The 24,357-nt window shown below is 34.4% G+C and overlaps 1 protein-coding gene across 3 annotated transcripts; it reads right to left on the bottom strand.

Annotated features, from left to right (window-relative positions):
- Window positions 1–19,639: 19,639 nt before the first annotated feature.
- Window positions 19,640–23,121, bottom strand: LOC140164882 (somatostatin receptor type 2-like). Of its 3 annotated transcripts, none has more exons than XM_072188263.1 (2): window positions 21,710–23,121; window positions 19,640–20,189 (listed from the first exon to the last, which is right to left on the bottom strand). In XM_072188263.1, the coding sequence occupies exons 1-2, from the start codon at window positions 22,695–22,697 to the stop codon at window positions 20,176–20,178; spliced, it is 1,002 nt and encodes a 333-aa protein (XP_072044364.1). In that variant the 5' UTR covers window positions 22,698–23,121; the 3' UTR covers window positions 19,640–20,175. The 3 variants fall into 3 exon arrangements, 2 of the variants coding, with proteins under 2 accessions (XP_072044364.1, XP_072044363.1); XR_011860599.1 differs by having other exon boundaries at window positions 19,641–20,189; window positions 21,265–23,118; XM_072188262.1 differs by having other exon boundaries at window positions 19,642–20,189; window positions 21,459–23,118.
- Between the last annotated feature and the right edge of the window lie 1,236 nt (window positions 23,122–24,357).

Here is a 24,357-nt window from a genome sequence, read left to right as displayed (position 1 = left end):
GACACGCTGTATATCAAGTTCTTATGGATATAAATATGCATATATTACATTACTGTTAGGCTATAACGTGTATTTTGAAATATATGAAATGTGCACAAAAATCATCTTAAGGAGGAACTTCATGGAAAGGTGTACTGTGATATAATGGCTACTTTGTCCAATAAGATCAATGATATATTTGCATTTTTCTGAAAGCAAAAACGAAGACGATGTCAATGAAGCACAAAAAAATCATATTGGAGATGACGGTGAAGGTGAGCTGGAGATAATAATCAAAAAATGAAGATGAAGATGAAGAAACAATTATGAAAGAGAAAAAAGTAGGAAATTGGGATTGTTAAGAATGTTATTATTTCCGTTAATTGTATTTCAAAGCACATCATCCATTCTGTAAAATGTAATCAGTAAAAGACATTCACCTCACTTGTTTTCAGTAGGCATATAGACAAACACCATGCTGATTTCTCTTTAACAAGATTGATGGCATTTGAAAGGACATAGCATTATATTTTCTTGCACTGATGATCTCAACGTCATACGGTTATAAGTACACTCTACCGTAAATAACCATATCTCTATGATAGTTATCGCAAATTCCTGTCCGTCCCGCTGCTATATCACTGAACCGTACGTTGATTCAGTTTCCAACGTTTATTCCTATACATTACACGAGCAACCATAAGAACCGATGCACTTCTAAGTATGTTTTACACATTTGAATGTATTGTGTACACATTTGAACCTACTATTGAACCCCACAACTGCAATCTTCAAACACACTGAGATTATCTAAGCATCTTGACAATTTTACGGTATTCATTACTGAGATAAAAAGCCACGCCGACATTAATTTATGGCAAGACAAATGACATTTTTTATGTTTTTCTGAAATACAATATTTAGTCCAGAATATGGTACATCTATTAATAGTCTGTTATATGAAATGTGAATGTAATTTTCTGAAAACAGACAGACAATCATCCATAAGACATGATTTATTGCCAACAAATATTGCACATTTGTCCAGGTAGCAGACATTCAATTAGAATGGGAAAGTAAATATTGACAAAGAAATACGTCGGAATGTCTTCATGTTCCAATGGAACCATTCCAATATGCATTATGTCCGTCGATCAATTTCGTAATTAACTGATTAAGGGTAAGCAATTGAGTGTAAGTAAGTTTCTTTAGTTCAATAGGTGAGATATTAGTAAGCATTATATTACTAGGAGAGTAATAAAGCAAATCATCCTGCTTAAAACTGTGTTAATACCGAGCTCTAATGAGGCCTATGATCCATTTTGTCATGTCAGTTCTTGCCTGTATTTTCATTTATGTCGTCTCTGTATATGATCTTAATTTACGGCCTGTCCATCGTTTATCGTATCTCTGTTCACGGCTCCATTGGATAGTTGCTATTATCATTTGTTTCGTCCACCATTAATTCATGTTTTTGGCTGTGTATGGGGCTCGGCTTTCCTTGTAGTATTTAATTTCGTTTTACAAATTCTCATCTTATGTTTAAAAGAGAACGGTCCGATTTCACCATGTGCTATTTTCCCTCATAATTCAATGACCTTGACTCATTCCACAAAATGAAGTTTAATACCAATATTTTAATCGCACCTTTCGACATGAAAGCCAAAAATGTGCATTTTAATATCCAATAGAATAATGAGTGCATAACATCTGGATTAACCAACGTATGATACATTTTACACAATCCGAACAATACACTGTTAGGCAACGAAAAACAAGCCCTGTGCTACGGGCCTGACAGACCCAGATTTTGCATTTTGAGAATTTTTTCTTAGCTGTATGAAACATTACACAGCTACCAAACGCTCTTCTGTTTATGTAATGTTTTTTAATACTTTGGCAGGGAACCATATTTCATATTCGACATAGCAAACGTTATTTACATTCGACATAGCAAACCTTCGACATCACGAACACTTATTTGATATTCTACATCTGTAAAATAGGAAAATAGCGGACGTAGACCCCATATTAGTGTACTTAATGCAATGCAATGCTATGTATGAGACTTCTTTTCACAGCAAAATATTACTTTTGTATGCATTTAGAAGATACATAAATGTTACTCTTCGGGAATAAAAAAAAATTATTGTGGATTAGACAATTATGATAATTATCTGATTCATGCAGCTACATAAATCTCACCTGTGGGAATGTATGCCTACGCATATCAAATGTGCTAAAGTAAGGCAGTTTCTATTAAAATAAAAAACGACCTTTTAAAATAGACAAATCATAGAAAACATGTGTGAGGACTTTAACCTCAAGAAGTCTAGCGCAATCGTTAATACCAGTAAGAGTTTCCTTTTAGTATTTTTGCCGGCATTATACGAGAGACATGCTCGCAAAATGGCATAATAATATTGTAATAATTCAATAATTATACATAAAAGCTTTAGAGGACATCCTTTTAGAAACAACATGAAAACTGCAGGTTTTGATTCACGTTGTAGACAAAATTAGTGATCGTCAATGAAGAAATCACAACTATGGGCGCAATAAGGGGGAGGATTGGTTGCACAAATAGCTTACAATTGTAAGAAAGTGTGCAATTTGTACAGATAGTACAAATAGCCACGTGCATAAACAAATTGTATAAATAGCCATTTATTTGTGCAACCGTGCAATTAATGCCATCAAGCTGATGAAACTAATTAGCATACAGCTGCAAGAATATTTACCAAAAACGCGCTGATTACTAGTAAGCGCTAATTAAGCTAATTGTTTTCGAAAACCACGTTCTTGAAACCAAGAAACTTTACGGGAGAAGTATGAGGATGTATGTAAAGAGAAAAAAGTCCGAAAACCCAGCTAATCACGCTAATTTATGGTAAGTAAAAGTCCGAGATCCGCGCTCATTACATTAACGCTAATTAAAGTAATTGACGCCATATTGTTTTTGAGAACTACAATGTTGAAACCAAAAATTGGCGCCGTCCGAAAACCGCACTATTTACGCTAGTCTAATTGGCTCAAATTGTTTCGAGAACCGCGTTCTTGTACCAGGATGTTTGTAAGGAGAAAAAAATCCGAAAACCGTGCTAATCACGCTAATTTAGGGTAATTATAAGTCCGAGAACTGCGCTCATTGCGCTAATTAACGCAAATCAAATGATAAATAAACGCTTATTGAACTCTTTGACGCCATATTGTTTTCGAGAACCGCGATGTTGAAACCAATAAACTATACGGGATATGAAAAAGTATCTCTTTCAAAGCCTTTAAAATATTCGCCACTTTAACACGTATTTAAAACCTACTTGAAATGCTGTAAGTGCTGTAATAGTGATTTTTGATTCAGCATTTGTTACCTCGGCAGTGATGTTACCTGGAAAACCGATAACCCATTGGCATTGAATTTAACTATATTTCCATTGCAAGTAATTTTGAACATTTTACCGTGTTTTCAGCGATTTTTTAAAATGTTAAATGGCTTCGTCGGAAGCCTCATATTATTTTGGAACAAACTTAGTGGTGTACCGTCTAACCTTGAAACGAGACGAAAGGAACAACATCTATATCGGTTTATGTAAAATATAAAAGAACGTTCCTATATATCCCTTTGATCATATTTTCATCACGCTGTTACTCTAATCGTACAATCTGACTAAAATAACAAGTGGATCTGGAACGTGATCAATGTTGTAAATTTTAAAAGACATCCTTCCGTAGTTATTGGAAATACATGTCGAAATTCAGTCCTGTCATCACAAATGGGAAAATTCACCATGCACCGTAAAGACTACTAGTACATATATAATATTCAAAGAATCATTATAGGTCCGTATACACAAACGATTTCTAGAAATAAGTCAAAGTAAAGATATACTCATAAGAAATATGTTTATTAGTTAATGAGTAGACAATGAAGCTAGCTAGCAGAAAACGAGTAAGTTCATCAATTTGTTTTGTACAATTATCATTACCACGCCTTTGAAGTACAGCATGATATCAATCTGACTTTTGTAAAACTTTTGAACCTGTATTGGCCATCTTAAGTGCATCTGATAACCTTGACCCTGTACATCACTTTTTCATGTTGATGAAATGCCTTAAAAGTGGTGGTGATTTGGTTTTGGGAACAGCCATTACAAGGTAAACATTTGTTTTAAATGTTGAAGTCATGTCACATAAGAATTGTCAAACAACGCAGGCTGATCTTTATGCATCTATGTGCTAAACCCGAAGGTGACACCGCTGGGATACGACTACTATTGATTCAAAGAAATTATGTGTATAAAACTACTGTTATTTAAATTTTATTACTATGACAACATTATAGAAATAATACATCAACGTTATATTGGAGTGAGCTTTCGTAGCGTCAGTAGAAGAACCCGTGTAACAGCATCGAATACAAACTTCCGACTAGACCTATGATTTGCTTTTGAAATCAACAATGTATAGACCACTTGACATGTGACGTCATTGCCCGGCAGTATGCGCACGCATTATGGCACTTTCCATTGTTCTTTGCCCTGCAGTGTGCGTGCGCATCGTAGTTTGCTCAGGGCATGTGTATTTTAAATCTCCCACCACATTTCAGATAGCACAAAAAGCCATTGAACAGTGAAGCGGTTCGTTCGAGCATATCGAAAGACCAATCCCTCGCCTTTGTTGATAAACATTCATGTCAAGTGGTCTAGTATCCGTACACTTATAACAAAGGTCATTTCTTAAAGACACTAACACTAAATTACAAAATAAAGTTGGTTTCCCAAATTATAGCAATTTTTATAACACAATTTACATTGACTTTTCCCCTCGAAGCATGCAAATATTGAACACATCGGATATGTAAGAGTAAGCTTTCGCCCATAAGAAAATCGCCTTGAAGGAGGAAAATCTAAATTTGTCACTTTTGAAACACTATTTTTTGTCATTAATAATAAAATCGCCGGCCATCGTGGCGATTAAGTATCAATGTAAAAAACAAATTTCTCCATCTATCGACTTATCTATTTTGTAATTTGGTATTAGTGTCTTTAAGAAATTGCTTCTGTTTAAAGTGTACGTATAAGGGTATCATGACCTAAATTGCGAGAAATAAAGGCTTGGTACGTGATTATTTTTCTCGGGAAGGGGAAACGCCCAAAACTTTGTTTATATATATTATTAGCCTCTACTGAAGAACCATAGAAAAAAATTAATGCTGAATATAAACTGAATATAAATATACCAATAACAACAATTTTAACTAATCCAATATAATACAATTAAAATTACTACGACAAATGGAATTTTAAAAAAGGTCAGTGTTAATTTAGGGGCCTATGGTTCTTTATTAGAAGACTAATCAATTTGTAAAACAAGTAGCTTATTCTACCTGTAAGGCATTTAACATCTAGGACCTTCTTTAACGTATACTTTGATAGACACATGTTAATATCGTTTATACAAGTCATCTACATAACTTCTCATGTTGCCCACTCTTGAATTTAAAATGTGTAATGTACCAGGCTAGATTTTGTACTGTAGCAAGCCAGATTATCATCATTTGACATTTCTTTCTTCCACTAGAAGGCTTCAAGAAGTTGATTGCTGTCATGGAGGACACGTCAAGGGGATGACTAATGAGCTCAATATATTTAACCTTTGAATATTGAAGTCTTAGTTTACAAACGCTTACAAATGCATTAGTTTGTTTAGCATTACGCAAATGACGCTTAGACCATTATACATGGATTACAACTTTTACAAATAACGAGTTTGTTTCTAAAATTAAGCTATTCCATTTAAATTCTACACCCCCCCCCCCTGGAAGATTTCACTGCCATCTTAATTCCAGTTTCACCTTATAGTCAATCAAGCTGGAAATATTTGCTTCTTGGAGTGTGGTTTTCAAATAGAAAAGCCCATTGGTCAAACGGAAAAGCTGCTTTGTGGTACTTTTTTTATATGTTTTAATTTGTGCAAGTTATATTTGAACATTGAAATATATTGAATTCAATTTCATCTTTAAATATTTTGAATATCTTATATTCTTCTATAATTCTTCTATAATTCTCCAATTAAAAGCCTCAATAACCTTTTATCATGTTGTTTATGATGCACTAGGATTATAAGAGTTGCTATTCTCTTTGAAAAGGTTAACCAAATCAGTACTATTACCTCCAATGAGCTAACGCTATAGATTATAACTTTTTAAGACTTCTTCAAATAGATTTTTTACATAAAAGTAGCCATTGGATTTTGGTTTTTGGAAACAAACTCTTCAATTATTTTACTTTTAGGTATAACTTTGGTGAACATACAATAATTTAATACTTGAATAATGATCAGTTCTGCGACATCATTTCATCATGTCACATTGATATTGCAATATTTAAGGGGAAATGTCATACTAATAATATAATGCATTACGATCTTTCCTACAAAGTGTCATTGCCTCAAAGGAATATCGGTATAAAGGTGTGCAAGAAATTGCTTTCTTTCTCCCACCGTTCAAGAAAGCGTCCCTTTGGCATTCATTTTTGTGCCTAAGACTAGAATTTCAAGTTTACAGCGTCTTTGACAGCCATCAACATGTTTACGATATATTTCGTGCATTTTGAACCCAAACTGATATTTTAAAAGTCATAGGTACCCAGAAGCAATAAAATACAGTGCAGAAAAGCTATCAATTTAACCTCCCGTGTGTGCCGATTTTGTAGCCAATGAAACCGCTATGCTACTATATTGGCCTGCTGGTATATAAAATATCTTCAACCTCCTTCCTCAAATTATGTTTCGGGTGGATCAGCAATTTCGTGTATTATCCATCAAGAGCTAAATGCTTGCAACACACATGCTATTGGGAACAAAACATTACACTTGTTGAACAAAATATCAGTTTACCTGCGAGTGTGCATTTCCCCCGTTCCAGGTGCACAGCGTTTGACAACGCGTGAATTTTGTGAAGTTCACACTGAGCCTCGTGCAAGATGAATTTAAGGTCATCAGCTGCTTTGTTTAATTTTCATCAATGGAACGGATTGTAAATAATAAGAAATTTACAATATAATAGAACTTTAATTATCAAACTGTGTTATCTGAAAAACTTTTACTTTTCAAGGAAACAATGCTTATCAAATAACAACGACCATGGCCCATTCTTGTACTTTGTATTTCAATTAAAGACATGTTATATCATGATACACTGGAGCAATGTATCGTATGACTCAATTGATACGGCTATAAGGATTGAAAAACATTCACTAACGCTTTTCTACCAACCCTGTTTATTTCTTAAAATTAAATTAACTTACAGGACACTGTAAATATAAAAGCTATTATTTTTGTGCAACACAAGAAAATAACCCCGAATGGAGGATATGTACCTTACAGTTCGCTTACCCAAACTCTCTGTAGAAATTGTATGCATGTTGGAAGGTTAATTGTAGTTACAGAGAAAATAAGAGAAAGAAGAACAGGTGCAGAGTCTAAGATCAATCATTGCAAATATGAAGTGAATAATAATTAACCCATTTCTAGCAAAGTGAAAATAAAATATTATAGAACTGAAGAAACTACCATTGAGCTTCATATATTGAAAGGCCAATATTCTAGATATTGAAATGAGATATTTTTGTTTGAATATTAATTTATGGTCATCTTTGATAATTTTGATCTAACATTATTTTATTTGAATTGACTTTGTAAGTCCTAATCGAAGTGTTTATTCTTTGGTTCACATTAAGTTTGATAGTGACGTAAATGATTTTTCGCGCAGAAAGAAGGCCGACAATTCGCCCTTGTATGAGTACGTATACCCGGTAGCAATATAATGTGCGATCTAACTCGCAGTTATCAACAAAAATATATTTGAAATAACGCTGTAAACATTCCGTATAAATTGCTGTTACCTTATGGGCTTGTTTATAAGAGTTCGAGTGTATTCAATATTAGAAACAGACGTACACATGTCAATTACACAGTCATGAACATAAAAAATGTTCATCACGTATTTATTAAATTAATTGCCATTATTATAAACAAAGTAAAAAAACATTCCTCCGTCAGAAACAAATAAGGTAACTTCAAATGTCGTCAATTCCAACATCTTATCAATACCTACTACTTGTTTTTCCTAAAAGAACAGAACAAAGAACAGAACGGGAAAATGCAAACATCGGTTTCCAACATAAAATTCATACCTTTCGTTCCCTTTGTTATCTTTAAATTGAGTTCTGAATAAAAACATCACCAAAAGTAATTTCCCTCTTTATTACGAGACTATAATTCAAAATCTATGCATTCAAATTTTAAAAAATACCCAAAGAGACCTATTTTATTCATGCAAACTTTGATACCTCATTTGTCTGGATAACTCAACATTTGCAGCCAGGGAGATGAAACTTGAGACTTGAATGAAAAATAAGATGTAGAATCAAAAATTGTACTAACACTGGTCAAGGATAACCCGCTGTGGCCAGTGACGAAGAAGCACTCAAGCAATAAAAGCAACATTAAATTTTTCAAAGAGTTTAAGTGCAACTTTTAAATCTGCATCGTTTCCATTCAAAGGGTTACCATGGCAACACGTTTTCGGCTATTAAGACAACTGGGGCATCAACATTTGCAAAACGAAACTGGACTTTTTTTTCTATTTCAGTTTTAAGATTTGATGTATAGATTTTGAGTTATTACTTTGTGTTTACTTTACTACATTACATGTGTTTATACATGTTCTCCGTCTCGTCTCCAATGTAAATTTTGATTTGAAATGTTGATAAAACAGATCCTCTTTCTTAATATTTTCTGAATGATTAAAGGTTGATTGTTAAAATGTGTTTATTTCTTAGGTATATTCGTCTCAGGTTTATTTAGCCTAATTTACAAGTCACGTTATAGTACACGAGTAAACCCGTCCAGTATATGGTTTGCAATAATCTGAGCATTACTGTGTTGAATTATGCATTCATGCTGATGGTGCGAAAATTTGAAAATTAAATAATTAGATGATTGATGATAAAAATGTACTTTACAAAACAAATACATATGTAAATTTGAATTTGAATGTATTTGCCTAAAATAGCGGATTTAAGGAGGCTAGATTTGATTTAAGGAAATATTTCCTTATCTTAAACACCAATAAGTGCTTGTCAGAACTGAAATGGATATTGTAATCTACTAGGTTTGAAAATGAGAAGAGTTTTAAAATATGGTTGAGAAAAGTTAGTATTATCAGCTTGGTAAGGTTCAATAATGATTCGTTAAAGTGTCACATTATGTTAAAATGTTAGGTTTAAAAATCGCATACTATATGTAGTAGTGTTTTTCATTTAATATACATAAATAAAATATATACAGTTTTCCAACCCAAAATGTTACAAATAAACAACACAACAAATAAACACAAATCCCGACCGGCACACAACCCAACTTGAAAAAAAGTAAGGGAATGTGTCGGATGCTCTAGTGATCTAGCCTAATGGATAATCAAGTTGGGTTGTGTGCCGGCCTTGATTTGTGTTTATTTGTTGTTTTGTTTAATTGTAACACTTTGAGTTGGTAACCTGTTCTTTCTGTTCCATTTGCTTCGTTGGGATTTGATGTGGGTTCACTTGTGTAAACATAAGTCAGTTATTGTCCGGCTCTGCCTTCAATCTTCTTGCCCTGGCGGTGGATGCATCTTTATGAAGTAACCCCATAAGAAAATAATCTAGCGGGGTCAGATCCTTACCAATCAATACACTAGGTACTTGTGAAGTCTGTGAAACCGTGTGCAGTTAACAAATGGGTAGTTTTATTCAAATGAGTATAACTTTTGTTTGCTTTGAGCAATTACAACAATTCTTTTTTATTTAGACGTTTAGCTCTTTCCATGGCATTCTCATTTATAGGGGAATCCTTATAGATATGTAGTTACAGCCCCTCAAACATGAATCTACTTCTTTTTGAATCAGCTTGTATTAACATTTGACCCCAGGGGCCATTCAAACTTTCTCAGTACGATCCACTTGTAAGGAACATATTTTTAAGCTCCTCCCATTTTCAATTCAAGTTTCATTACTCTGACGAACCCCAATTGCTGACTAAGTTCAAGAAATATCACCTAAACACCCAATAAATGTGATAATAATAGAACAATGTTGCAGAAACTCTTATATCCCCCCTCACACACACACACCCCCACACACAACGCTCTACTAATCCGCCATTTATTATCTACTGAAATAGCAATTATGTAATTTATTATTGCTATCTACTGGAGACAGTAATTGTTATTTTTATTTCTATCTACTGAAGACAGTAATTATACAATGTATTATTACTAGCTATTGACGACTCTGATAATGTAATACTATCTACTGAAAACATCTTTTATGTAACTAATTATTGTTCTCTACCGTTAAATTTATTATTAATATATATTGAGGACAATAATTGTGTAACTTAGAGACAGTAAATATTCAATACGATTCTACCGGATGTCGATTTGTACCGAAATTCCTTCCCACAATTATACCATATGCGTATTGTATAACAAAGGCGATAGATTAAGCTGTGAACTGTGTCTATTGTTATGTAATATGCCTATTACCTCGTGGGAATGAATTTCGGTACAAGATGACTCTAGTCTAGGAGCAAGGGGTTTTGAAAAGTGGTCGAGTTCAACACTCATGTCTACCAATTTTATTACCATGAGGTGTTAGGATAGACCCTCTAGATCACTGATAGGGGGGTAGTGGACTCAAATTGTAGGGTACGTTTTTTGCTAGAGGTCACGAAATGTCACACAGGGGTAAAAAAAATTGAAAATTCTTCGATCTTGTTGAGAGAGATATCAAATTTCTTGTCTGATGACAAGGATTAAGAAAATGTATAGTTTATGCTATCTACGACCTATTGTTATTAAGTTATCCTACAAAAACATAATTTTTAGGCTAAATAACACGTTTTTGGTTGCACATAGATCAAAATTTCAACTTACTCCGATTTGGGCAAAAATGGTAGCAAATCGTTTGTGTAGCTGAGTAGAACCGGAAAAAGAATAGTTTTGCCTATCTACTGTGTTCACATACTGAGATGCAAACAAGGTCAAAGGCCATTGGGTGGCCATATGCCACTATTAATATCTGACTTCCATTGCACATTTTAGAATGTAAGTTCTATACTGTTTCTTTATTCTTATATCAAGATGAGCAATTTGCCACCAATTTTGTTTAAATCGGAGAAAGTTGACATTTTTGCCCCCGTACAACCAGTAACATGTAATTTTGTCTAAAAAATGAGGTTTTTATATGATATATAAATCAATAACAATAGATCGTAGATAGCACGAACTATACAATTTTTTAGTCCTTGTCATCAGACGAGTAATTTCATATATCTGTCAACAAGATTGAAGCATTTTTAATTTTTACCCCTATTTTTTATCTCTAGCAAAAACCTTACCCTACAATTTGAGTCCACTACCCCCCCCTAGCAGTGATCCAGAGTGTCTATTCTAACACCTTATGGTAACAATCATTGGTAGACATTGGTGTTGAACTCAATCCTTAATTAAGGCCCGTATGAGATTTAGCTCCTATACTAGTAGAGAAACTCAGGATATGCGTATTACGTCTTACTATCTACTGAAGACAATGATTATTAAAGTTATTATGTACTATCTTCTGACGACAGTAATTATTCAATTTATTATTACTATCTACTGAAGACAGTACTTATTTAATTTATTTAATTTATTATTACTATCTACTGAAGACAGTAATTATTTTAATTTATTATTACTATCTACTGAAGACAGTACTTATTCAATTTATTATTAGTATTTATTGAATACAGTATTTATAAAATTTATTATTAGTTGAAGTAGTATCGATTGAAGAGAGTATTTGTTTAATTTTGTTTAAGACTGTTTTATGAAATTTATTATTGCTATCTACTAAAGACAGTAATTATATCTGATTTTATTCTGGGCCACTTTGAAGTCATTCATGATTTAAAGGCCCGGTCACACTATGACGGACGATAACCAACGAAAGGTGACGACCGTGAAAATCACAAAATGTTGACGGCAAAGCGACGGCAAAAAGAGGAAAAACAAGATTCGCCGACGAGTGGGAACGACCTTCAGCGACAACACGACGGTAAGGGACAGGAACAGGAAACGGAGACTAGCGACCAAAACCGGACGTTATCTGGGCGGCGAGTGACGATGTCTCGACGGAGCCCGACAACAAGCAACGAGGTCAGACGGCTGGCAGCGGATTTGCTTGCGGCAAGGAACGACAGCTGACAGCGGCCGAAATCAAAGCCTGTGTGTGTGCGGGTCGTATAGTGCATTTAAGCGTTCCCACTCTTCACAGCGTTCTGGTTATCCACTCAAAAATATCAATATCAATAATAATCAACAATATTAACCTCAATATCAATAATAACCACAAATAATTATTAGCATCAATATCAACAATAATCAAAAATATTAAAATCAATATAAATAATAATCCAAACTATTAATATCTATATCAATAATAATCAAAAAAATTAACATCAATATCAATAATAATCAAAAATATTACACATATCAATAATAACAATAAAAAATAATATCAATATCAATAATATTCAAAAATAGTAAAATCAATAATAATCTTAACTATTAATATCTATATCAATAATAATATCAAAAATATTAACATCAATATCAATTATCATAATCAATGATATTAATATCAATATCAATAATAATAATCAAAATAATATATACACATATCAATAATAATCAAAACAATTAATATAAATATCAATAATAATCAAAATATTAAAATCAATATCATAAAAAATCCAAACCGTTATATCAATATCAATAATAATCAAAAATATTAACATCAACATATCAATAATGATCAAAATAATATATAACATCAACATATCAATATCAAAATAATAAAATATCAATATCAATAATGATCAAAATATCAATATCAATAATAATCAAAATATTAACATCAATATCAATAACAATAAAAAATATTAATATTTTTATTATTATTGATATTTCTTTATATGAAATTCAAAATTGCATCGTGCCGGACAGTCTATTGAAATCGAACTGACGTCAAAAAATGTAAAAAAATGGCACAAAAAGTTTTAAATCGTGGACCATCGTTTAAAAATCGTAACCCATCGCAGACCACCGTTTCAATGCCGCAGGTACTCGCAAACGACCCGCCATCAACAGTCAACATCCGTCACCCTCCGGACCAAATTCGCAAGTCACTGCCGCACCAAGATCGTTACAATTTCGTTACTTGCCACAATGTGTCGTCAGGGTTCGAGATGTGAAGTCACTTGCCGTTGTTTTTTCGTCAATGGTAGTTGACAACGACTACCAACGAAATTGTGACGACCTCAAAACGACTAAAGACGGCTTCGCACGGTATGGAGACGTCAAAGAAATGAGGGTTGCGGTCTCCAACGAAATCTGAACGGAATCACAACTACTTATTTTGCCGTCACAAAATTTTCAACATGTTGAAAATTTGCCGACGAACGCGACGAATAATTTAGGCCGTCTTTCGTCCCTTGCCGTCGTGTTGCCGCTGAAGGTCGTTCCCACTCGTCAGCGAATCTTGTTTTTCCTCTTTTTGCCGTCGCTTTGCCGTCAACATTTTGTGATTTTCACGTTCGTCACCTTTCGTTGGTTATCTGCCGTCATAGTGTGACCGGGCCTTAACGGATTCGTCAGCGACAACGGCAACACACGATGAGTGGCGGTAAATTCAAAATTGCAATTCGCAGCTTAACGTCGCTTGCCGTTCACCCCTATTCGTCACAGTGAGACCGGGCCTTTAGGTCATCTGTCACAAGGGGTTATTTTGGGCTAAAGGAACATTTTGGGGTAACTTGGTTTCAGGGGTCATTTGTGGTTACTTTGAAGACATGCCCAATGTGGTCACTTTGTGGAGAGGGGTCATTTGGGGTCACTCTCTACTGAAAAGGATAATTGTACAATTAATTATTGTTATCTAATGAAGACAGCAACTATGTAATTAGTAATTATGAAAACAGTAATTTCAAATCTTACCATTACTATTTACGGAATTATAATTTATAATTACTATCTACTGAAGACAGTAATTGTAGAATTTATTATACAATCTACTGAAAACAGGGGTCGCTTGACCTAATTGCGAAATTGCTATACACTGATGACAGTTACTGTGTCATTTAGGGGTCTTGATTCATTTTGTGTCACTGTGGAGTCATGGTTCATTCTTGAATTGAGGTCAGAGGTCATTTATGTCAAGTGGCTCTTGGGCTAATTTTGGGCTTAGATGCTTGTGGGTAATTTTGATGACTTTTTGGGATCACTCTACATAATCAGGATCATCATTGGATCAGTGGTCACTTTGGAGTCAAGAAAGGGCAGTTTACATTTAGGTTACATAAAACGTTAACACACGAACTTGTGTGCACAGTACTCTTCTTTTCAAATTAATCGCTGTTTGCTTTGCAAATTATCTGCCAAAGTTAAGGATTTCAAAATATGTACCACAGGTGCGATGAAAGTCGGGGCTCCGGGCAGCTACACAAATTACACAAGAAACATACCCCTACATGACCCGCAGACCCGCAGCGGAAAAACATATTCAAAACTAGTTTGTGGTAACTTAGTATTATAATCACGAACTTAAACTGCCTATTTTTGTAAGTATCGAAGGACATTTTTAGCATACAACCAGTGAAACCAAGTTTTGCCGATTTTTTTTTGTTTCGCCGTCATATGGTAATTATTTTGTTTTAAATAGTTGAAGAGGAGTGCGGAAATTACCATTTCGGTGAGTAAAAGATGAACACCTTAAAAAGCTGATCCACTTTGGTGTTTATGGTAAGAAATTTCGGTCATGTTCTGTGTGTGTAATGTAATCGGAGAGATTTTGAAAACAGAATAAAATAATAACTCGGATTAACATCAATCGATCAATTGTAAAGCTCGAATGCCTTTGTAGAAGAGCAAATTACACCATACTCAGTTTTAAAATTTCCATTTTACGCACTGAGCATGCGTGAGATTTGCTTTTCTCCTAAATCGATTGGGTATAATTTTTTGGGTTTGACGTCAAACTTAGCGTGCAATGTCAAATATCGTCCCTCCACACAATTAAACAAGATATTTTCAACGTAAATGTGACTAATTCGCACAGGTAGCAAGCTAATACGCGGGTTCGCGCGGGTTCGCGCAAGAGTTTTAATCCAGTCCCGATCATTGTACGAGAGAATCAAGCGAAGGTCTGTCGTATACTTCATTTTACCGTTTCTTTTTAGAAGAAGCAGAACATAGTTCACTTACATGTTATAGAAAGCGTACGCGCAGGAATAACGCCAACATTTTTGCAAAAGCAGTCTCAATAAGCTTTTACTAACTAGTAATGTTCGTACATGGCTCCATTTCATTCAAGTGAAATTCGCTGGACCTACCCTAAATGCAATGGGCGTGGGTGTGGGCGTGATTAAACATAGATAGCGTGGTTTATACCACAAGTCGACGGGTTTTTCTTGTATCAATTTGGAATGTTAATTTCAGGATCTATTATATGATACAAAATCAGCGATGAGGTAAATCGTGGAGGGCTGTCGAGCGAGTCAAGGACCTGATTTAGTGATTTCACTTTCATTATTTTACTTTATTTGCATAATACTATAGCATATTTTTAGGCCTAAACCATATAGCATCATTCAGGAACGCAGCTCTATGCAAGCGCAGAATACTGGTCAGTCCACATTTATAATAACCACTGCAGCCAGAATCACCTCCCCAAGTTTTTTATGGGTATAGACCGGGATAATAAGCTGCCAATCCCTTGCCCAGGGGAATTTCAAGCCAGCTTAATTTTTCCACGAGATCAGAAATAGACATTGCGGGTTCTCGAATTTGTACTGTTAAGGGAACAAATCAAAACTCGACCGGCGGTTGATAGCCGGTTCCGAGTGGTTTCCGGCGTGGTTCACATGGCTGGTTGATATCACAGTAATGAGATCAGTCATCCACGCAATGTATATCATCCAGTCATCCGCGCAAGTAATACAATTTTTCATGTGGAGCTATTTTCAAGTGGTTTCTATACATAATAATATAGCAGCATAGCTACATTTAGTGAAAGCGCTTAATTATGAATAATAATGGGGATAGAAAAATATATCCAATTAGTCGAAGATAATTAATATCAGTATCAATAATTTTGGAATATTACACATATCAATAATAATAATAAAAAATGTATCTAATATCAATAATCAATATTATTATCAAAAGTAGTAAAGTAGGAAGAATTGATTTTCCTTACCTGGAGTTGTTTTATGTTACTCATGCATTCTTGAATATTCGTATACCAATGACCTCTGACAACCGGACGGAATCGCCCGGAACCGGTGGTCAAGCGGTGGTCGAGTTTTGATTTTTTATTATTATTATTATTAGTCTAGCGCCTTACCAATTGAGCTAACTAACTGGACTGATACATATTGTTTAGTAACTCCATGGTATGATTGCCACTTCTAAAGTGGATAGAGCCCAAAAAAATGAGTTACAATAAAAAGTTCAGTTCGCCTCTAGAATATTTCGCGATTTCGTCATACGCCTGGCCATGGCCCCACGCCCGACAAACTTAGATTAAATATGTTTGCTCGTTTGTCGTCTACATAGTGGCGATGTAGTGAGGGTTGGCCCGGGGATCGGCGGCTCGAACAAACTGGTTCTTAGTATCTCTTACTTCCATGCTTACAGGAACGCTACTCGGATGATAGCAGTATCCCAACGGGATACGGTTCGTGTCCTTGAAGATAGCAGAAGGCTCAAGGGCAGTGGCTTTGTGCGGTGGATACGATGCATTTTATTGCATAGCTATAAAAGAAAATTTAACAGTGATAGGCGTTACGGTTTACAATCGTCTTTCAGGGTTACTTTGTTGTTACAGAACTATTTTTTGTCCAAATGCATCAAGTTTAGGCATATTGGTAGAGTTTAAGCATATTTTACAGCCTGATAATTCCACTTTCAAAATATGTTTCGCATTTTGGAATTAACATTTTGGTTAGTTAGTGAAAAATGTTCACCAAAATTAACCTTGCGGATTAGTGATACATGAGCGGCGGTGGGGATGTACATGGTCTCTGCAAGAACTGTACCCTCAAAAATTGTTTTTGTTTTTAGTATTTTAACTGCTGAACCAACCAAGATTGAATGCAAATGTACAACAAAACAGATTTTTGAATTTTGAAAATTATATGCTTCGCCTTGAAATTGACTTTTGCGATGACAGTTCATTTTGAATCATGTCCACGGATTCAATACATCAATCAATGCATTGGGTATTCAGTGGTCTCAGACATGAAGGGTTTAATGCACAGTATTTATGACTCGTTGACTTATAATTCCAGACTGAAGTGGTCAATTTTCAAAATACCAAAAATATATGGTATCTGTTTTATCACGGAATAACATACACTATTCCGTTCGATTTCGTTGTAGCATTACAAAAATTAAATTATACATTTTTTGAGGGTACAATTATTTCAGAAACACCCTCTCTGTACATTGTACAATCTCTAGGACTAAGTTTGTGGAGACAGGACATAATTTTGAAATTTTAGATAATATCATTGTCCAATTTTGGGACGGGAGAGCCAAACCGCAGTATGTGCGTTGCCTGTCTTCATGATAGTCTAGTCTCGTAAACCGTAATATAGGAATAGCCGCTAAAATAGCCGCAACCCATACTCCAATGTTGACACCAATAGCGACTTTACAAAAAACCGTGATTTCAGTGCGTGGCATACAGCAAAGTATCTATCAAACAACATAGCCGTTAAGCAGAACATCCCAACGAACTGATAAAGCCGTCGATAGCGTATATAATTTGGCACATAGCTTTACCAATTTTGGGCTCTATAATGCTAATCATATCTCAAATGAATGTTTGCTTATATTCATATTCAGCAATTATTATTAAGTAAATTATGTTTTAACTCTGGACATTTTTGATCCGTCGATTCACGTCATGCCTACTTAAAAATAAAAAATAAACATTTTTAATTCTGTATATGGAGAAAAAAAGCTAAGGTAATAAAAGTATACATTTTTGGACAGATTACCATAAGAATCCAATATTCAAAAATCTAGAATTGAAATTGATATAGAACACTCCATGAAGAAAATATTTTCTAAAATGTATACAAACTTCCAGTCCGGGATTCCGATGGATGAATTTACTTAGTTTTTCACAACCTGTTTCACCACTTCAGTCAATCATAACATAGCAATATTATCCATTTCATAAAAGTTCATAGTGTGCCCTGTAACAAATAAAATTACTTAATTAAATTTATGTACTAAGTCCCATTGTTATTGCTTGTAGTTGCTTCGTCCATAACGAAGCGAGATTTTATTAAATCACCCCGCTTATAATATTTCCAGTACACATTGTTTACTTAAAACATATCACCAGACTTTGCTGGAACTGTTTCACACGCAAACGTGCCTATTTCACAATTGACAGACGACCAATAAGTAAACAGAACATAAAGCAGCATTCTTTCGCATACTGCCAGTGTCACATTTTATTCATTTACACATGTATAGCGCTGGTGCGAGCAGTGATCAACAATACATAAATATTATATTGAATTTAAACTCTAGGGCTAGGCGCTAGCGATTAGCGATCACCTTTTGACCAATGTGTATTGTACTTTCCGGAGCGAGCATTAACGATTCATTTCATTGGTTGTCGCTGAATTGCCCATCGCCAACGATTTTACTTGACATTCAACTTTACAATTGGAAAATCGCATGTTTTCAATTTTACATTACACTATAATTCTTAAACTTGCAACACCAAGATATATAATACATTAAACAATTTATATAGTTTCATTATGTCTGTAAATGTTGTTAATGCAGCTTAATACTCGCAACGTGTCGTTTGTTTACGAGTACAATACCGTCACAGGCTCTCTAAGTCGCACACACCCCACCTCACATACCACACCCACACATTATACTAATGCACATCAGCAGCTGTTATCTCACTTCACCATTTCCCTCCACATTTGCATAACTAAAAATCTTATATAAATTGAGAACAACAAGTTTAAGATGAATTTCTCACTTTTCTTTCTTGTTCTATTTTCACAAAATAATCATTATAATAGTTAGTATGTTTAACTTGTTAAAGAGAGGCAAATGGTTTTAGTTTAATCTGGCAGTAAGACATTTTCAGATCGTGTGTACACGATTAGCCGTGCATTAACGCACGAATTACGTGTGAAAGCATATCTTTGTAAATAATCCGTGCCTTGGTTCGAATTAGATTTACAGTTGTCAATAATTCCCTGGTAGCTCAAAAAATTATGCAAAATCAATTGAAACCCAATCATATCATACGAGCCTGACTATATTTTTATGGGACTTGTTTTTGTCGTTTTCGGTAACGGCAAAATAACGACATATATATATATATATAATTATGGTTTCAATTGTGCAAATTAACACCAGTCCATATTATTATTATTATTATTATTATTATTATTATTATTATCATTATCATTATCATTATCATTATCATTATTATTATTATTATTATTATTATTATTATTATTATTATTATTATTATTATTACAAACAACCTGATATATGTAAGAAGTCAATTGTAATAAAAGCTTTCAATTAATATTGCAATGCTTCTTAGCGAATAAAGTACCAGCATAGTACACTATGGATTCATTGTATGTTTATTTATTTTTAGACATTTTGCAATGTTTGTATTACATATTTTCAATTTATTTCACCAGTACTATTGTAGGCAACTGAATAAGATTACAAGAGATGTGGCGATAGACACAAGGCGTTGTTTCTTTCGAAACTACGCTTGCACACATTCAAAGCAATCACAACCCTTTCTCGCTCTTACACACTTAACACACTACCACTGAACCACGCATCCCCTACATATTATAACGCACATGCACCAATGTACACCAATTTCAACACACCCCTATGCACACCCCCCACTCCCTACTTTCATCACAGTACACAAGAAATACACACAACCACAACCAGGCACTCTTTTACGTCGTACTTACGTTACCAACGAATGCAAGAATCGCAGTCTACCTCGCACACACATTCTTCATTTCTTCTCTCAATCCTCACAAACTATCACCTACAAGTAATATACAAAAAGATAAAATAATTCCAAATACCGAAAGAAAGATTTTGGTACCTTTATCGCCATTTTTGGTAATGTTCGTGACATGATGTCAATCGGTGGACACAATAAATTTAGTTTATATATTGCACTGGCAGACTTAAAAAATCAATGTTTATCAGTATGTATATATGAGAACATTTCTTACAACTTTACATACACAGATAATGTGATATTTTAGCAATGCTTATTATACAGCCTCAATATTTAAATTAACATTAAAGTAATAATACTGAATAGAGAATTTGCACATTTCAGAATCATTTAGGTTATTTGTTCCTTTGATTTTAAAAGTCTACAAACTTGACTATGTTTGTTCCATTTCAGATTCTTATCTTTTGCCGGATTATATTGTAGGGGTTATTTTGTGTTTAGGTATCCTTTACAATTACCGCTTGAAGCAGATTGTTCATTTGATTATTGAATTTAAGTGAATATGTTGTGATAGACATGCATCCAATGTGTCTGATGAAACACGGTGTATTTTTTCGGTGAATATTAAAAGTATAATAATACTAATAATGTAACCTTTCACAATCATATAGAGCTGAAGTTTGCAGACAGACACGTGATAAAAATTCGATTTTATCATGTTATAAATAGAAGCTTCTATCTACCATTAGAATGACTACAGTATGAAACAAAATGTGACAATACTTTGTTTGCGTTATATTGTTATTAAAGGTGTAATGAAGTACTCATTGGTGCCATTAAAGTGTGGATATCCGAGGAATTGTAATTTTTCCTAAAACAAAGTGACAGATGCACTGCATAGATTTATCCAATTTAAAGATGAAACTTTTAAAATTGCAGGAAAAGGGGACAATCACTGTCAGTATGAAGGTGTTTTTCGACAATGTGAAACGAAACTGTCTCCAGTAGATAAAATGATGGGTTTCTTTCGCGAAATTTAACCAAGTTGTTTGTTCGTTTTTACCTAACCATTAAATAGTTATACGAGTGGATATTCATAGTGGTAGATAAAACAATAAATGAGTTTAACCTCAACACTACACTATTTTTCGCTCACCTGAAACGTTTTTCAGTTTTCACTAGATCGACTATCGTCTTCGGCAGATGGTGATGCTGTGATGCTGATAACGTTCCAGGTGAGCGAAGTAGTGTTGAGGTTAAACTCTTTAATTACATTAAATAGTTGTAGATCAATTGACAGATTATTGTTAACGCTTAGAGCATAAGAAACTCTTCTGAAATGTGCAATACCTCTATTAAATATGAAATGTATCAGCCCAAGTTTGTTTAGTGTTAGGTCAGTATGGTTTCACCATTGTTTGGTTCGGGTGGGGCTTCCGACGCACACGTAATCGCTGTCATTTGAAACTGGTTTGTTTGTGTACAATCGTCGATATCATGTGGCAGTCTACCAAATTTTCCAACGGTTTTCTTGCCTTTCCCATTTCCTCCACTTTTCTGCCATTTACCATCAACTTTACAAACATCAGAATAACTCTTACCTCCACTACCACAAGTCCAAACTTTCTTGAAGCTCTTTTTGAAGTTGTCGCTCAGAAACGCGTACAAAAATGGGTTGGCACAAGAGTTCATGTAGCTTATGCACATGGTTATGTCACTTACAACCACACTGGTATCGGGAAGGTTTCTAGCGGCGTGACTGAAACTTAATGTTATTCGCCATACATAGAAAGGTGCCCAGCACAAGACGAATACACAGACCACGATCAGCACCATTCGATTTACTTTGCGAGATTTTTCAGACTTTTTTGTGCCAGTTTTCTCGCTCATAACTTTTAACCGAATCAAGATATTTGTGTAGCAGACAATGATGACAATAAGTGGTATAAGAAAACCAACAATGAAGAAGTACATGATAAAGAATATGCGCATTGTGGACGGGAGAGCCAACCCGCAGTATGTGCGTTTACTGTCTTCATCATAGTCTAGTCCCGTAAACCGTAATATAGGAATAGCCGCTAAAATAGCCGCAACCCATACTCCAATGTTGACACCAATAGCGACTGGCAAATTACGAAAAACCCGCGATTTCAGTGCGTGACATACAGCAACGTATCTATCAAACGACATAGCCGTTAAGCAGAAAATCCCTACGAACTGATTAAAGCCGTCGATAGCGTATATAATATGGCACATAGCTTTACCAAATTCCCACTCCCATTTCATAAAAGTGGCTATCCCCATGAAAAGCAGAGCGAACATAAAGATGAGATCAGCTAGTGCTAAGTTGAAAATATAACAATTTGTTACGGTTTTCATTTTGGAATACCTGAGAATCACGTAGATGACGGTGGAGTTTCCCAATGTACCCAACATACAGACAACTACGAAGAAAGTGCCAACGAAATAGATCATCCATGCTGCAGGATCAGGAATGTAACAGTTTGGTGAATATGGATCAAAGGAACAATTACTGGTGTCATTGTGATCCCAACCGCGATCATCTGAGAAATCATCTATCCCAGCCATTGGTATTATTTGTGATTCTATCAAGTATAGTAATACTTCTGTCCTCTTAACCAGCAACAAATGAATGAAATCTTTGGTTGCTCTCTGCGTAAAACGGCTTTATAGATTTGAGTTAAACATGCTGACATTGAAGTTTGAATAATTGCTCTAAATAAATTGTATCCCTCCTTTGCGTTTGAAGTCCGTAAACAACGTCCCTTCTAAGAGAAATTAAAACTGTCGATAAGACCTCTCTAACAAGAGTGTGACGATGCTACGATCCGTTCTTGTAGTTGACTTGTCAAACACTGAAAAGCAAACCGATCGAACTGCACTTGCCAATTATTTAAGAGCCGCCGTGAGCGCCGTACATGGCCCGCCAATTTTGTTGCAACAGTTTTGTTGCCACGGCTGCGGCAATGAGTAGTGGGCTTCAAACAGCTGACTGTCTCCTATTGGCTGTCTCTGGCAGAGTAAGTGACTCGGTTAGTAAACACAGTGTTATTGCACAGCGCCAAGACGAAAGGGAGACAGGGAAAGGATGTACATTATGGTGATGCAATACAGCGCCATCAAGAGCAAAAAACATTGACAATTTTGATAGATGATTTTTATGGAATAAGAATAAATCTATAAGATAAAACATATCTCTATATATCTGATATGACAAAAAAATTGCATCAAACGAATATAAATGATACTCATGTTTTGTAAAGTTACATAAGCAAGTCCGTGTTTTCCTGACAACTAACAAACATGGTTGTTTTCTTGGACTAGAAAATATGAATTATCTAATATAACCATGATAATGGTTTAGCATACGTTAAAAGTAGGGAGATGCATTAACACTTTTTAACAGTTTCTTTATCTTTCTTTTTTATTTAATTTCTGTATCAAAAATAATAGTAGTAATAATAATACTGCGCCAAAAAAACCTAAATTTGAAACTAAACTATATTTAAGGGATCTAGAATGAGCGTTTATGGCGTTTCGACAGTATTTTTTGTGGGACATGAGAGCACCTCAGACGTATCGAATTGCATTCTGAATACGAAGCATGTCTTTCTGATATCAAATAATTTTCATTTTTGAAACTCACGATATAATACAAATTTTATGACAAATTATTAAAATTTGATATTTTTCAAATTTTTGATATATAACAGTCCTCGAAATAAATTTAATAAATCTAATGATATATTCTTAAAGTGTATGTAGCTGGGAGGAAAAGCCGACGATCAATTGAAAATTTTGACCTTTTATATTGAAGATATGGATTTTTTTTCCCAAAAATACCTATTTTTTTTGGGTGTCTTGGGAAAAAAAATCCATATCTTCAATACGAAAGGTCAAAATTTTCAATTGATCGTCGGCTTTTCATCCCACCTACATACACTTTGAGTATAAATCATCAGATTTATAAAGTTTACTTCAAGTACTGTTAAATATCAAAAATATCAATTTTAATGATTTGCCATAAAATGTGTATTACATTGCGAATTTCAAAAATCTAAATTATTTGATATCAGAAGGACATTCTTCGTATTCAGAATGCAATTCGATATGTCTGATGTGCTCTAATATCCCACAATAAATACTGTCCAAACGTTCACAGCCCTTAAGTAAATTCATTTTTTAATAGATACACTGTCTAATCCTGCACATTATGACACCCCATTGA

This window comes from Amphiura filiformis, chromosome 11 (assembly GCF_039555335.1).
Source record: "Amphiura filiformis chromosome 11, Afil_fr2py, whole genome shotgun sequence".
Lineage (NCBI taxonomy): Eukaryota > Metazoa > Echinodermata > Ophiuroidea > Amphilepidida > Amphiuridae > Amphiura > Amphiura filiformis.
Note: the sequence above shows the minus strand (reverse complement) of the source record. Positions and strands in the feature narration are given on the sequence as shown.